We start from the raw sequence: 13,579 nt of genomic DNA, 5'->3' as shown, positions 1-13,579 counted from the left end.
CAGTAAGATGTCCTTTCAGATAATGAAGCTTTTGTACATTATCTAAGGAAGGATTATTATGAACTAAAGATGTAAATAAATCATAAAATGTTGTCCATTCACTATATTTTCCCGAAAAGGTAGGAATTGAGATTTTTGGCAGTTTAACCAATGAACTTGCTTTAGACAACGTGTTTGATTCACTACCCTGTGGTGCTATAGATTCCTTGGCCTTTAATTTATTTAAAGCTGACTTCATAGCACATTTATATGTTATGTAGGTATCTTCAGTAGTGTCGTAGATATCCACAACCTTTTGACTGATATCTTCTAATTTATATGTTTTATAAAGTTGAGATTTTGTATCTTTAAATAAAGACCAATCATTTTCTAATAATTCGAGTCTTGTTTCTATGTACTCAACAGTTAAACGATCTTTAGGACTCTTCTTATAATTAGTCAATGCTTTTGACATCACACTCTGAAGATCCTTCAAAACATTTATTTGACCTTCCATTTTTACAATCGAAATTTTCTAAGTCCAAAATTATCGAAATTTTTCTAAGTCCAAAATAAATCATAAAATTTTACAAGTGTTTTTGGACTTAAACTCTGGCGGATTTCGGGCATAGGTTCCCCGTTCCCCCGTTTTTATTGAAATTATTCTAAGTCCTAAAATAATATCTACAAATTATTCTAAGTCTAAGATTTACATTAAAATTATTAAAGTTAAAATTGTCCTTGATATAAAGTTCAATTTAGCTTGGCAAATATTGTTCTACGTTCTATGGAAATTGTACTCACAGTTTTTCACTTCACTCACTGATCACGGATGGTACAGGTGGCGCCCTCTGCGGCGTCACTTGGAACTTCAGCTGCTTTGATGAACTCTCGAAGAATGGCTTCGATGATAAAGGTGGCGCCCTCTGCGGCCACTCGATGAACTTCCACAGGAACTGAGCTCGTCAACTTGCTGGACGATGCTTCTGCGGGGTGCCCGGTACTCTTGCTGCAGCAATCCACTGCGAGTACTCGAGCTTGTGCCACTGGCACGGTTGGACTCAAAAATTCAGACAGTACTGCGTCTGAGCCAGGGTCGACGGACCAGTGTTAAGATCCGGCTCGAAGGACCAATGTTAATTACCGAAGTAATTGTTGACCTGATGTAGCTAATAGGGTTGAAATTAAACCACTATTTAGGCTTGAACTGCTGGTTCGTATATTTGAACTATTTATCTCAACATGGTCACACGACCTCATTGGATTGACCTATTTGGTCGCCACAAGACGTCACGAATAATACGACGATACGACTATACGACCTTTTATATTTGAACTATTTGGTCTGAAGACGACATATACAATAAAAAATTGCCTCTTATGTGAATCGATGTAACGAAACCATAGCTCGAATTTAATTGCGGCAACGCCATCTAGTTATGAAATTTGAACTAAAAATAATTAATATAAATAATATGGTTTCGTTACTTCTTGTTAGGTTTTGGTCATGAACATGGTTAATGTCTTAACCCACCAAGATTAGATTACAGTCTATTCCTGCTCTCCTAACGATTCGATAAAACTTCAAAGGTAGTTACTATGTATTTTATTAATCGTTATAGGCCATCGGCAGATGATTACAAAGGTCAAAGTCCTGTAACATACTACCGTAACATTGTTTTGCAGCTAATTATCATGCAAGTATTCCTGAACAGGCCATAATCGTCCATTGTAAAGATCTTAAAGTTTAAGGCTAGGCGCTGTCTTAACACCCGCCTGTTGTGTAGCCTCGCGAGGTTTCTTATTGTCTCTAAACTCCGCAGTTAACCACTTCTCGTTAACTTGAATCGTGTCAACGAACCTTTACTCGCTCACAACACTGCCTACCTCCTATATGAAATGATTGAAACAACTAAACGTATTAAAACTAACTGAAACGCTATTCACTCTACGACACGTCACAATGTGACTTGTGACGTTATGGACATCATCGTAAACTCAGTGAATACGCTAGAACCTGGAAACGTTCAATACATTTCTAAACAATTTTATTTGGCTGTTAAAATCGCTATTAACAATGCAAATTGGCGGCGGGCGAACACCGAAAATGGCCGCCCACTGACAGATGACGGAGCGGCGAGGCGCGGACGCAGGCGCGGTGAGTCAGGCACGACGCGCGGTGCGCCCGCGCCGCCGCCGCGCTCCCACGATGCGCCGCTACGATTGTGCTAATAGAGGGCGATCGATGCGCACTGCCCTTTACATGACGGAACTTAACTAGGACCATAAAAGTCCACACACGTAATTGATTTTAGAATAATGGTATGCACGTGCAATGGAGTTTGGTGTCCACCGCCGATTATAAGTGCATTTAAATTGGATATTATCGACCGCTTCAAATTACCTTCGCTGTGCAGAAATAGTTGTAGACACATACAGGAATGAATTCTTTGTTGAAAAACATATTCCATAAAGGTCCTCTTCCATTACTTAAATACGTGCTATATTCAATTACTCAGTAAACATCTTTAGGCTACAAATGAGGTAATTGGCAGAATATAGTCACTTTTAATTTTTATTGGCCTTACTTAAACGGAGTAGTAAATTCACACGTTGTAATTCACTCACAAATCGAACAAATCTATAAGGAAAGACCTAATATCCCGATTGTTTTGACTGGGATCGGAATATTGAAGGCAGCCGCAGGCGAGGGCTGCTAGAGATAATATTTTGTTTCGTTTTATGCGAATTAGTTGATAATATTCGAGTAACATCAACTACAAGTAGTCCTGGGAATACAACAGACGCCGAGTTCCTGGAACCACCCTACGTATGTAGCCAGCGGGGATTTCAGACAAATTACTGGCTAAAGCTATCCTTTACCGCGCAACTACTGAAAACTTGATTATAAGCAACGAATAGCGACTCTTAGCAGCACCGTGCCGACGCGTGTAGCCGTGGCACACCCGCCTTTGTGCCAACTACGAATACATGTATGTATTTTAAGAACAACACTTAATATGTTTCATCAAAAAAATAAGTATAGGTACGTAGGTACTTATTAATATCTTTACCCATTCTCTTAAATTATATCGTCTAATGTTTGTATATCCATGCAATCAAACTTAAATAGCACTCTCAATCGAAACTTTGGATTAAGATCGAATTTTTACTTTAGTTTTATGGAGTTTCTGTCGAAAATCAAAATCGACGCAGGGATTTTGGATGAGGGATTGTTGATATTCTTTATTGTGATGTACGTATTTGTTGGAAGACGACAAATTAACTTTACTGTTAACAGACTCCAGCAACACTCGCTGCAGACAATAGCATTTCACTTACAAAACACGGAAACAGTAAAAGAGCGAATTATTATAAAGTCCGCACCCAGCCACTAACTGTAAGTCCGGGCACACATTGTGCACATTTAACGCCAAACGAGAGACAAGCCAAAGTGGTACACGTGGATACAGCGACATAAAATAAAACTTTGAAACTTATTGGCGAAGAGACGCCAGGCCCCTTTCCCTGATACACTTCCCAAACAAGTTCACAACAACAGCATCGGCGTGTACAACATCCATCGACGTATAACTTTCAGCACTCCAGAAAGAGGCAGATGCGAAGCGTCGATGGATGAGTTCGAGTTCGAGTTGACAAGTATAAATAGAGTGGGTTGAAGTGCAATGATGCACCCACGCGGAACTGAGAGCTAATGCGATGGAATAATTCTTTCCAAGCGAGTCCGAACAGAACAATTAGTTGGTGATAGTGCGTCGGAGAGCGAGGAGCGACGTGACGTCGGCAGACGACCTGTTATCTCGTATCCGCCATCATATCATTATAGATTATTGTATCGCGAATTTTGCAATAATACGTGTTTAGGCGGCGATAACATCAGAACAAAAACAAAAGGCAAACATTAGCTGATCTTATTTATGCAATTTAGCCTATAAGTATGCAAATATAATGTCGTTCCATTGATAGTTGATGAGATCAAGTGGACACAAAACCACAAACGACATTTTGGGGTCCAAATTCATCGACATATTGCGTAAACGCTGAAAATAGTCGAGGCAGAAGTGGTCATCGTCGCGCCTCGCGCCTCATCGCCAGCTCGCGACTATTGACGTTGCATCGCAAGTCACATTGTGAAACTACGTATCTTTGAATAGAATAGAAAGCTAGGTACAGAATGTCGTGCCGTGGGCGAGACCGCTAGCCGTAGCTGGCTGCAAGCGATGGCGTCGCGCAAAAATAAAGGAAGCTATGTTGATCGATCGCGGCTATATCCGTTCGATGCGGTGACGCAACGCTGCAGCGCCGCTGATGTACACTACGCTCAAATGAACAGTGTGGTGACGCATTTAGTTTCGCGATAACGCGGCATTGTTTAAAACATTACCGGCGACACGGCGCACCGTGATTGTCGCTATAGGGAAGGATCGAAGAAGCTAGCTAGATAAATCGGTGTTGGTACATTCAATGTGGCAACATCACGGCTTGACCTTTGCGATGACGGCTACCTGACGCATGAATAAAGACAAATCCAACCTTAAGTATTGATCAGATGACAACAATATGCTGTAACAGCCACACTTCATTAGTACGATTATTGCTTACATGTGCTTTTGCAATAGAACACACTAAACAGAAGTAAAGGTATCCCTACTATTCCCATAAAATTAACAAATTACAATACGTAAACAAAAACAAAAAATAGGAGTACGTGTATAGGTACATGACTACATTGGCAATGGCAGAGAAAAACAAATGGTACGGACAATAACCCGTCTGGTGTTTTCGACGATATTAACTATATTTTATGTACCTGAGCACGTTATTGAGCTGTTGAATATTATCGGTGGCATCGATCAAATATGTCTGAGATAATGGTGGCCGCGGTCGCATCGTATTGCAGCGCGTGCGTCGTAGCTGCGCCCGCGTCGCATAGCCGCTTTTGCGTCGGCAAAACAGATTCAGAAGGTGTAGACTGCTTTGTTTCTCACTGACTTTAGTTCAGTATTGGGATCTGAAGTGTACCTATTGTCACAATAATGATAATTTGAAATGTTAAACAACATGTATTATTTCTAAATTAGAGAAATGTTGAAAGTATTTCTCTTTTGACTGATCTGAAATGATCAACTTAATACGAGTTTGTATTACTGAATGAGCTGCATATTGGACTCTGTACGGTTACATTAGGTATTTAGTCGGTGTGTTCTAATCGCCCTTCGCGTCAGTGGGCATTCTGGTGTATGCTGTTAAATAGCGGTGCGCGGCGGTGACCTCGCGGCAGCGCCCGCGCCGCCACCCGCGCACGCGTCACCCGCGTGACGGTACAACCGGCGGCGCTTGCAGGTCACTGTCTGCCTCACTGCCTGTCCCGACGATTAACGCATTGTTCGAACTTTCTAGAAGCTCATGCACGCTCGCTTTCCCCTAGTTCATATTCCGCGGATGACCGCTCTTATCTTGTTCAAATAACTTGACGTCCGCCAGTTCGCCTGCAGCTGCAGTCCGTTAATTATTCGGAACCAAATCGATTGTTGTGTTAAGACAATGCCTTTTACTAGACAATCCGTGGTAGGCAGTAGACGCAGAGCTGACAGGTTGAACCGGAACCAAGTTATTGTAAAAATACATCCAACAATGGACGTACACGTGTTCATATACTCCATAATACATAATGTATGTTCCGTAATAAACACATTATTTGGTATACTTCGTGCATTCGTGAAGTTCGTGAGATCGTAATGAAGCAGCAATTTAGGTCCCGAGCTTAAATAATTTGGCACTCTCGTAGATGGATCTGAAATCGTCCAGCAATTACCGATGCGATGTGCATGCTCGAAATAATTTAGTTCGTACATAGCACACTAAGACCGGCATCCTAGCCGGTGTGGCTTGAGGCAATTAGCGAAATGGACGCCGGAAAGGCGAACGTACTCAGCTCGCGTAGGTCGAGTGCGGACAGAGCGGGTGAACTCCCACCGGGCGACGTCAACCGACCTCCTATTAATAGTACGACCAGTGGGTAATCAATATTCGCCGTGCAAGCCAACCCTCGCCCGCATCGCGCTTCCTGGAAGCCGCGAGCCGCGGCGATTCGGGGACACTCCGGCCCCCGGCGGCGCCGCGCCTCCATAAATCTCCGAGGCCGCTCCGCTTGCCGCGCCGCCGCTTCCTTTGTTTTTTTTTCTCGCCGGCGCGCGGTAATAAGATCGCGAGCGTCAACGTCAGGTATAGATAGGCTCCGGGCGGTCGCGCGTGAAATGCATGCGCCGTCTATTGACCGCGCAGATGTACAATTTTAAAAGCTTGTTCGATGGCCGAACGCGTCGGCGACGTGTTGGACGGGCGCGTGAGTCGCCGCCGCGCGCCGCCGGAAATAATTAGTCGTGGAGATAATCGTTCAGAAACTCTGTCGGCGGTGCTCGTTAAACCCGCGCCCATTCGTGTGCTCTCGCAACAACTTGAGCCGTTCACAAAATGAAAACTTGGGACTTGACTCGATTAAGCCCGAATCTACTTAATAAAGCTTATAATTTTGATAGGGAACGTGGCGGGTTTTATGTGCTCAGGATGGGCTTTTCCTTCGTATATGCATATTAAATAAGGGTGGCAACCAAGTAATAAACGATAATTACATAGTACCTACCTATTAAAGTTGCTACAATTAATTCCAATATCCCGCCAACTCGACAAAAACTAGAACATAAAAGGCAGCTTCGATCGTTTGACTGCATACAAGTGATTAAGTATAATAGCGTGCACACATGCGACACAATATGTCGCAAGGCGAACCTGTCCAGTGATAACAGATCACGGACGGCTGCGCGCTTAGGTGCCGCGATAACGGCGCAGATAGCAGACGCAATACACTTACATAATCACGGAGCAACACTCGCGAAACGCGACATACCGCGATTTGCGAAACAAAACTTATCGGCCAGTGGACTTCTTAGAATTGCTGCGCTCAGCTAGTGGTTCAGTAATATACTTTATCTTCTTATCGTCAAGAATTTTAGCTTCCTTCGAGGAATTTAAATGTAGACTTAGTCGAATTCCTACTAAGAAAAAACGTTTATTACCAAGAAATAACCTATCTACACGAGAACATATGTAAAGCGAAATAAATAAACATCTACAAGTACAATCATGGACGACATCATGCCGGAAGTGAATCTACATTCGTAAGGACAAGAAACAAAGAGGAGACTTTCGATCGCGAGTTGACAAAAAACAAACAATATTTAAGACGCGGACGTCACTCGATCTACATAACAATCGTTGCGAAAAGGGTCCAATTAAAGGTTTTTGAAACGAGACGGTCTCACGCGACGGTTATCCGACCAACTGTTTATTGCGTTTTTTGCCGCAGATCCGCGGAGCGACCAACCCTTTCTTCCCACGAATATCCGCGACATAGTCTAGGAGCTCTTTGTCCGCGTCGCACGTAGTCGCGACCGCGGCACAAACCACCCCATTGATAAGGCACGTCTCCACGCGCCTTTGAACACTCTCTGCTGGCTACATAGTAATTGTCGGGCTTATCTCACGAATGTAACGATTGTATTTTTGGGACGGTCGACGAAGCGTTTTTGTGTAAAATTCTTTGTACAGCCCAACTCAATATACATTTTTTTACCTCAGAAGGTGATAGGGGTACGAAAGAATATTACTGCTAGACTATGACAAAAATCTTGAAGAAATCTTTTTGAACATCAATAATGGTAATTTAACTTGAATTACAAATTCTGAGGCCGAGGGTCATTGTAGCAGAATCGGAGTTGGTCGGTTCATATCGAGCCTTCTAACCAGCATTAGAGACACGATAGAGGCGGTCCCAGGATCTAGCTTCACTCAGAACATCAGTAATAAAGAAAACTACTCCATATTGTATGAAGGTCAGGGCCACACCAAGCTTACTTAGGCCGACGGTTTGGGTGCAAAATATAAAGTTATAGCACATTTACATTTTCGTGCGGTATGCCACCCTTCAATAAAATTATGCCAAGCAGATGTCAGATTTCACAAATTCAAAGTTATGGAACCGCTAGCAAATAAAATAAAACTCTTCTGAAATATTTTGTGAATTTCAAACTGATGTGTTGTTGAAAAGTAAGGTCCGACTGAAGCTGAAGTGTAATTGGTGAATTATTCAATTTCATGTTTGCGTAGTCGACGAACAGCGAGTAATTGGCCATAACAAAACAAACTTTCAAAATATGGACACGAGCAAATTTATCAAAACCGAGATTCAATGTCAGCAGCAGAAAGAATTTGCATAAGTCATCGACCGGTGCCGATTGTGTTGCAGCTATGTGTACCGATAAGAAAATCCTGATTAACTGATGAGTAAACTACAATAACATGATAACGTGTCTCGTTCAATAAGTTTAATTAATATTTCTAGAGAGGCCAATATTTTCTACGAATTGTTACAATACCTCAGAAAGGTAATTAATGAATACAACGTTGTCAACATTTTGTAATGGGTTCTTGATCCTTATGTGGTTAGTCATATAACAAAGGTAACATTGACGGAGTATAACTCAATTGTGTAGAGCCCAAATAGTCCAACCAACTGATTGATTCTTGATTCCCAGTTGTTTAGACGCTAACAAGCATTCATGTTAGTGGCAAAGTTTGAGTCAAGAAGGATACCCAAGAGAAAGCCGATGAGGCGATTGTTACCATATCCATAACATAAAGTGCAGTTCAGAGTTTTTACGTAACGTGCGTCTCACCCAGCGACAGCGACAGGCATCGGCGGCGGCGCGACGCGACGCAGGGTCGGGGCGACTGCGGGGAGGCGGCGCGGCTAAATTATCGCCGCTCGCGACGAACGCCGGATGGCGTACACCGCGGGCACACATTTACATTTACGCATTTTACGCGCCCGTCACCGACCGATCGCCGCCTCCGCGCCGCCATTAGCGCGACACAGATACGTGTAGGCTATAACTTGAAGGGGCACGGCCGCGAAAATTGCTGCCATCAATCGTTGAGCCGGGCGACACGTTGCGATCGGTATTCATGCGTAGGGGCGAGAGTATAAATTATCTTATAACTTAGGTATCATTATTTCCATACGCGTGCGAGGATGTGTGCTCCGCTCTCGATGCGGGTTGCGAACACAAAAAATATTCGAATGTTACTTTGAAGAGGGAAGCTTGTACTTGAAACTAATAAAATTCAGCAAAATTAAGAATACCACCATTTTATTTTGGAGCAATAAAAACATTGCCATGAATCATAATAATATAATAGATCATTGAAACAAAACTGAGAAAGGTTTATGTCCCAAACAGTTAGCTCATATACAATTGATAGACTTTCTTGGAAGAACATCAGTAAGCCCTCCAAATCGCGTTATTACCGCCAGTGCAGGTAACTCGCGAAGAACATAAAAGGTCTCTTTGCAGTAAAAGGATAATACATAATAATAATAGCACAAGATTATTAGTCGCGGCCCTTCCAGGTGCATTGTTTCGCACGTACCTGCCTCCTGTGCTCATTATGTCACTACCTGAGTCGCGCGGAGTATCGCTCGCGACCATTACTACGCATTTTTACCCGCGGCGCGTGAGACGCGACGTTGCCATTTTACTCGGCTACGGCGAACGGAGGGTTATCTTTTTACACAAATTAGATTTTTCGAGCCCTCTCGAAACGTGCATGTGCTTTACATACTACATAGGTACCGACTGTTTACATGCTGGTAACAACAAAATGCTAATTCTTCGTGATCTTGGCAAATTGCCACCAACAAATGTTAATGTTTCCTACAATATAGTGTTTTGGTACCTTCTTCATTTACCAATGCAACATATAACACACCTGATTTACTTTAAAAACTTTTACTTATACCTTGAACTTAAAACGTTTCCTTTTCATCAGTCAAATCGAAAGCAGGGTAACAAACACTCCACATTGCATCATTCTCCGAATGCTTGCATACTTCTTACATCTTCCACGAAGAGGTAACGTTAAAACCGTCTATCATATTTGTCAACTTAAGTTAGCCATACCTACTACAACTAATCAATCAGACAATAATAATCGACCATTCTTTTGACGTCATCGCATCGCACCAAATATAGTGACATAACCACTCAAAAACAAACAATATCGTATTGCAACCATTGACGGTAGCTAAAATGTAGTTTCAAAATGCATTATGATTTTTTGTTCGCTAGTTACGTGGCCACTCAAGTATCGCTTCACCTGGTTTCGTCTGTAAGTCGCACGAGGACGTGCACTGACGATTTGCACCAAACAACTAAGGTCCCGTTCGTTGCATAAAATCAAGGACGAGACCAAGGTGCGTGTGGGTGACGGCTCACCGTTAAAAATATCCTGCTTCAATGGTAAACGAAGACAGGAGCTAAACAAAAATGAGCATAAGTTTTTAAACTGACATGGTCACTAGTAATATCATTACTGTTCATTTACTTCATCCATGATCATGGCGCTTGCAACAGTGCCGAAATATCGGAAACTCACAAAAACGTATAAACATGGTCAGTATCCCGTTTTAAGTTCTAATGATAAAAATGAGCATAATTTTTGTCGAATGGAAACCCATCAAATATGAATACAGGCAATCTATCATTGATATATCTACTACAGAACAACTAGTGTTAAACTTTTTTTCACCTTATGTCACCCAACCAATACCCATGAATACAGAAACAACGACACACAACCTTGAAAGAAATGCTACTTTATTCATTACACAAAAAACTTTCAAACTTTCAATTAAACAAACGAAAAAGAAAAAGGGCAAACTCCTCAACTGTATTTGAAATTAACGAATTCTCAGTGTGTCCAACCAAATCGGTAGTACGCAGTGTAACAGCCATACAAAAGGCTTTTGTTTCGCCGAGGACTGTTCAAACAGACACAGTGGGTTTGTCGTGAACGTGAACATAGATGTTGGTGACACAACATCGTTCGGACCACGATTTGATACGCACGCTGCCCACTGGGCAAGTAGATATGTACCGATATGGTGGATGTATGCGCCAACGGACAATAATCTTGTTTTTGTTATAGCTAGATCACGGTCCGAAGCTTAAGCTTTACCGGTAGTGGTCTGTAGATAAACAGATAGATCAGTCATTCTTTACATTTAGACATTTTCGATATGATATAATTGAATGAAAATCCTTAACGGACAAATCTCTTTGATGTCCAAATATTTGAGAAGATGGACAATGACCGACCCACGAAAGATTGCTTTTCTCTCTTACCGAAACGTAATAGCTTTCCATAGCTGTTAAATGGCTTATACGTAACAAACATGTAAGAGTGCCTATACTGTACGTATTTGACATTTATCAAGAATCAGTAGTGAGCGGTAGGACGGTCCTATTATCGCATTGCGTAGACACTTCCTCCACGGCAGCACGGCAGCACGGAGCCGCGAAAGCTTTCACACAGCGAAACTAAACGAGACCATAGTGTAGAGGGGGCGAAATACCGCGAACGTGTGTTCATTGTCGCTCTTTCCGGGAAAAGATGGCCGTCCGCGATTACACCGTGGGCCTCGTCCGTCCGTCCGTCCGTTGTAAATCATTATCTCCGCCGCGTAAAAACTAATTGAAAGGGACGCGAGCCCGCCTTTGTTGTTACTTATTACGGCTACGGCCGACTGCCGCGATTTTGTGAGAAACGCATAAACAATCCTCATTTGGGTTTTTACTGAAATTCTTTGAATGCGTCCCGGTCATGTTTGGTAAGGTATTAAGTGGTTAAAAACTTAATTACTTCATACTGGTTTAGGTAGCGCACTTTGCTTGCATGTTTCATGAGAATGAAACAATAGACCTACGCATACAGCCGTGGGACTATTCTTTAAAAAAAAATCTTAATGTAAATATGTCGCGGTTTTCTTTGCTCACCATTAAGCCGAAAGTTTTTGTAATATTCAAATGACATTAATACGTCATTCAAAAGCCGATAAAGTAAACTTCACAACCACGAACCATTTTGAGCGAAGCAAGAACAGTTTTTAAGCTTCACTAAACAAAGTACCTGAGGGACCCTTTTACGATTAGTTCTGTCCATCAAAGCGGCGAATGCGAGTGTGAAATTAACGTTTAAAACTTTCAATGTAGCAATAACTGGTAAACATTTAGAAATAAGTAATTTCCTATTTCGTGGACACAAGATATACTTTATAGTGATTGCAAGCAATCTTCGAAAGAAGTTAAACTTGGCGTACCAATAACCGTATGTCAACCAAAGACAATACAAACTTCCGCGTGATAAACCATTCTATGTGTCTAAAAGCGCGATTTCAAAGTTCAAATATGGAATAGAACATTTCAATTTAATGTTTTCTGATTCGCGTAGGAATTGTATAGAGTTGACTATAGACTACTTTCGACGGATATTTGCTACCTATTGCATACATAACCAGGAGAAAGGACTGGAATAAGTGTTAGAGCCAAAAGCAGACTTATCAACGTAAAAAAATTTGGCACATTTACCATGAACAGGACGATAATAGGATACTTCATCATCATCAGCTGGAATATGTCTACTACTCCACTGCTGAAGAACTATAGGATATCCCAGATCTTGTATGACATACAACTTTATAAATAACATGCTTAGACTAGCTAGCACTTTAAACAGGTAATTCGGTAGCAATGATGGAGCAAACATACCCATTCGCCATAATCAACGAATTAAAATAAACTAAAAAAATAAAAAAGCCAACAAATTATCGTTCCAATCAAGTAACATGTGATTTGAAAACATTATATTGAAACATTTTGGGTTGATAACTTTATACCTTAATCACAAACAATCATAAAGGTACTTAGAACCCAATCGATTTATATTTTTGGTGATCTTAAAGGTCCAAACAGACATTACATCCGAAAATACTTAAAAAATCGACATCATGCGCCTTTTTCTCGACTGCGGCGTTTGCCCAAATGACATTTATGTTTTTACGAACTAAAGAATGTTATTATGAACATACATGAATTAGTTGTCTATCCTTCTTCCTACAAAAGAAAAAGTTTATGTGATTCACATAAACTTAAACCTTCACATAATGTGAAGATGTTCATTTGGGTGTATGTTTGTCTAGACGAGTGAACCGATTTTGAAAAACTTTAGCTCACTGACACACTATGACCTGACACATGCAATAGGTTCCCTCGGGAGTGTGTGTGAAATGACATAAAAAAATGGGAACAGTACTGTAACTGAAAGAAAAAATGTAAATTGCAATAAATTCCAAGTTTACGAACCAACAAAAAAGTATGGAGAAGAAATAACTGAAAAGAGCAAGAACTAACAACCAAAACATCATAATTACTTATCTTAGAAAGGTTACGTAGAGATAGTTATGAGTTAAACTACTTATTACTTAGTAAGCCTCTAACACGATTGTTATTCTGTGACGAAATTATAAGACGTTGATGAATGACACAGCACTACCTACAGGAGCTGGTTAAAGTCATCAAAGTGCAACCGGTATCATTTATTTTGTATAACGACTAAAATTAACCTGTCATTTATTTGCACCACGTGAGAAATCTTGCGAAAAATCAAGTTTCGCCAGTAACTA

General features: G+C 41.3%; 1 protein-coding gene across 2 annotated transcripts in view; it reads right to left on the bottom strand.

Moving 5' to 3' along the window:
• LOC118275458 (dynein regulatory complex subunit 7) overlaps positions 1 to 13,579 on the bottom strand; it is a 144,843-nt gene that overhangs the window by 110,729 nt on the left and 20,535 nt on the right. Inside the window, exon 1 of one of the 2 annotated variants that reach the window (XM_050695543.1) lies at positions 8,736 to 8,885. The exons of the other annotated variant lie outside the window; for it this stretch is intronic. Coding sequence (XP_050551500.1) covers positions 8,736 to 8,864 — 129 coding nt within the window. The 5' untranslated portion in view covers positions 8,865 to 8,885. Of the gene's footprint in view, positions 1 to 8,735; positions 8,886 to 13,579 lie in introns of those variants that run through there. 2 annotated transcript variants of the gene reach the window in all.

Source organism: Spodoptera frugiperda, chromosome 8 (genome assembly GCF_023101765.2).
Source record: "Spodoptera frugiperda isolate SF20-4 chromosome 8, AGI-APGP_CSIRO_Sfru_2.0, whole genome shotgun sequence".
In the NCBI taxonomy this organism is placed as follows: domain Eukaryota; kingdom Metazoa; phylum Arthropoda; class Insecta; order Lepidoptera; family Noctuidae; genus Spodoptera; species Spodoptera frugiperda.
This window is presented reverse-complemented; position numbering and strand designations above follow the sequence as displayed.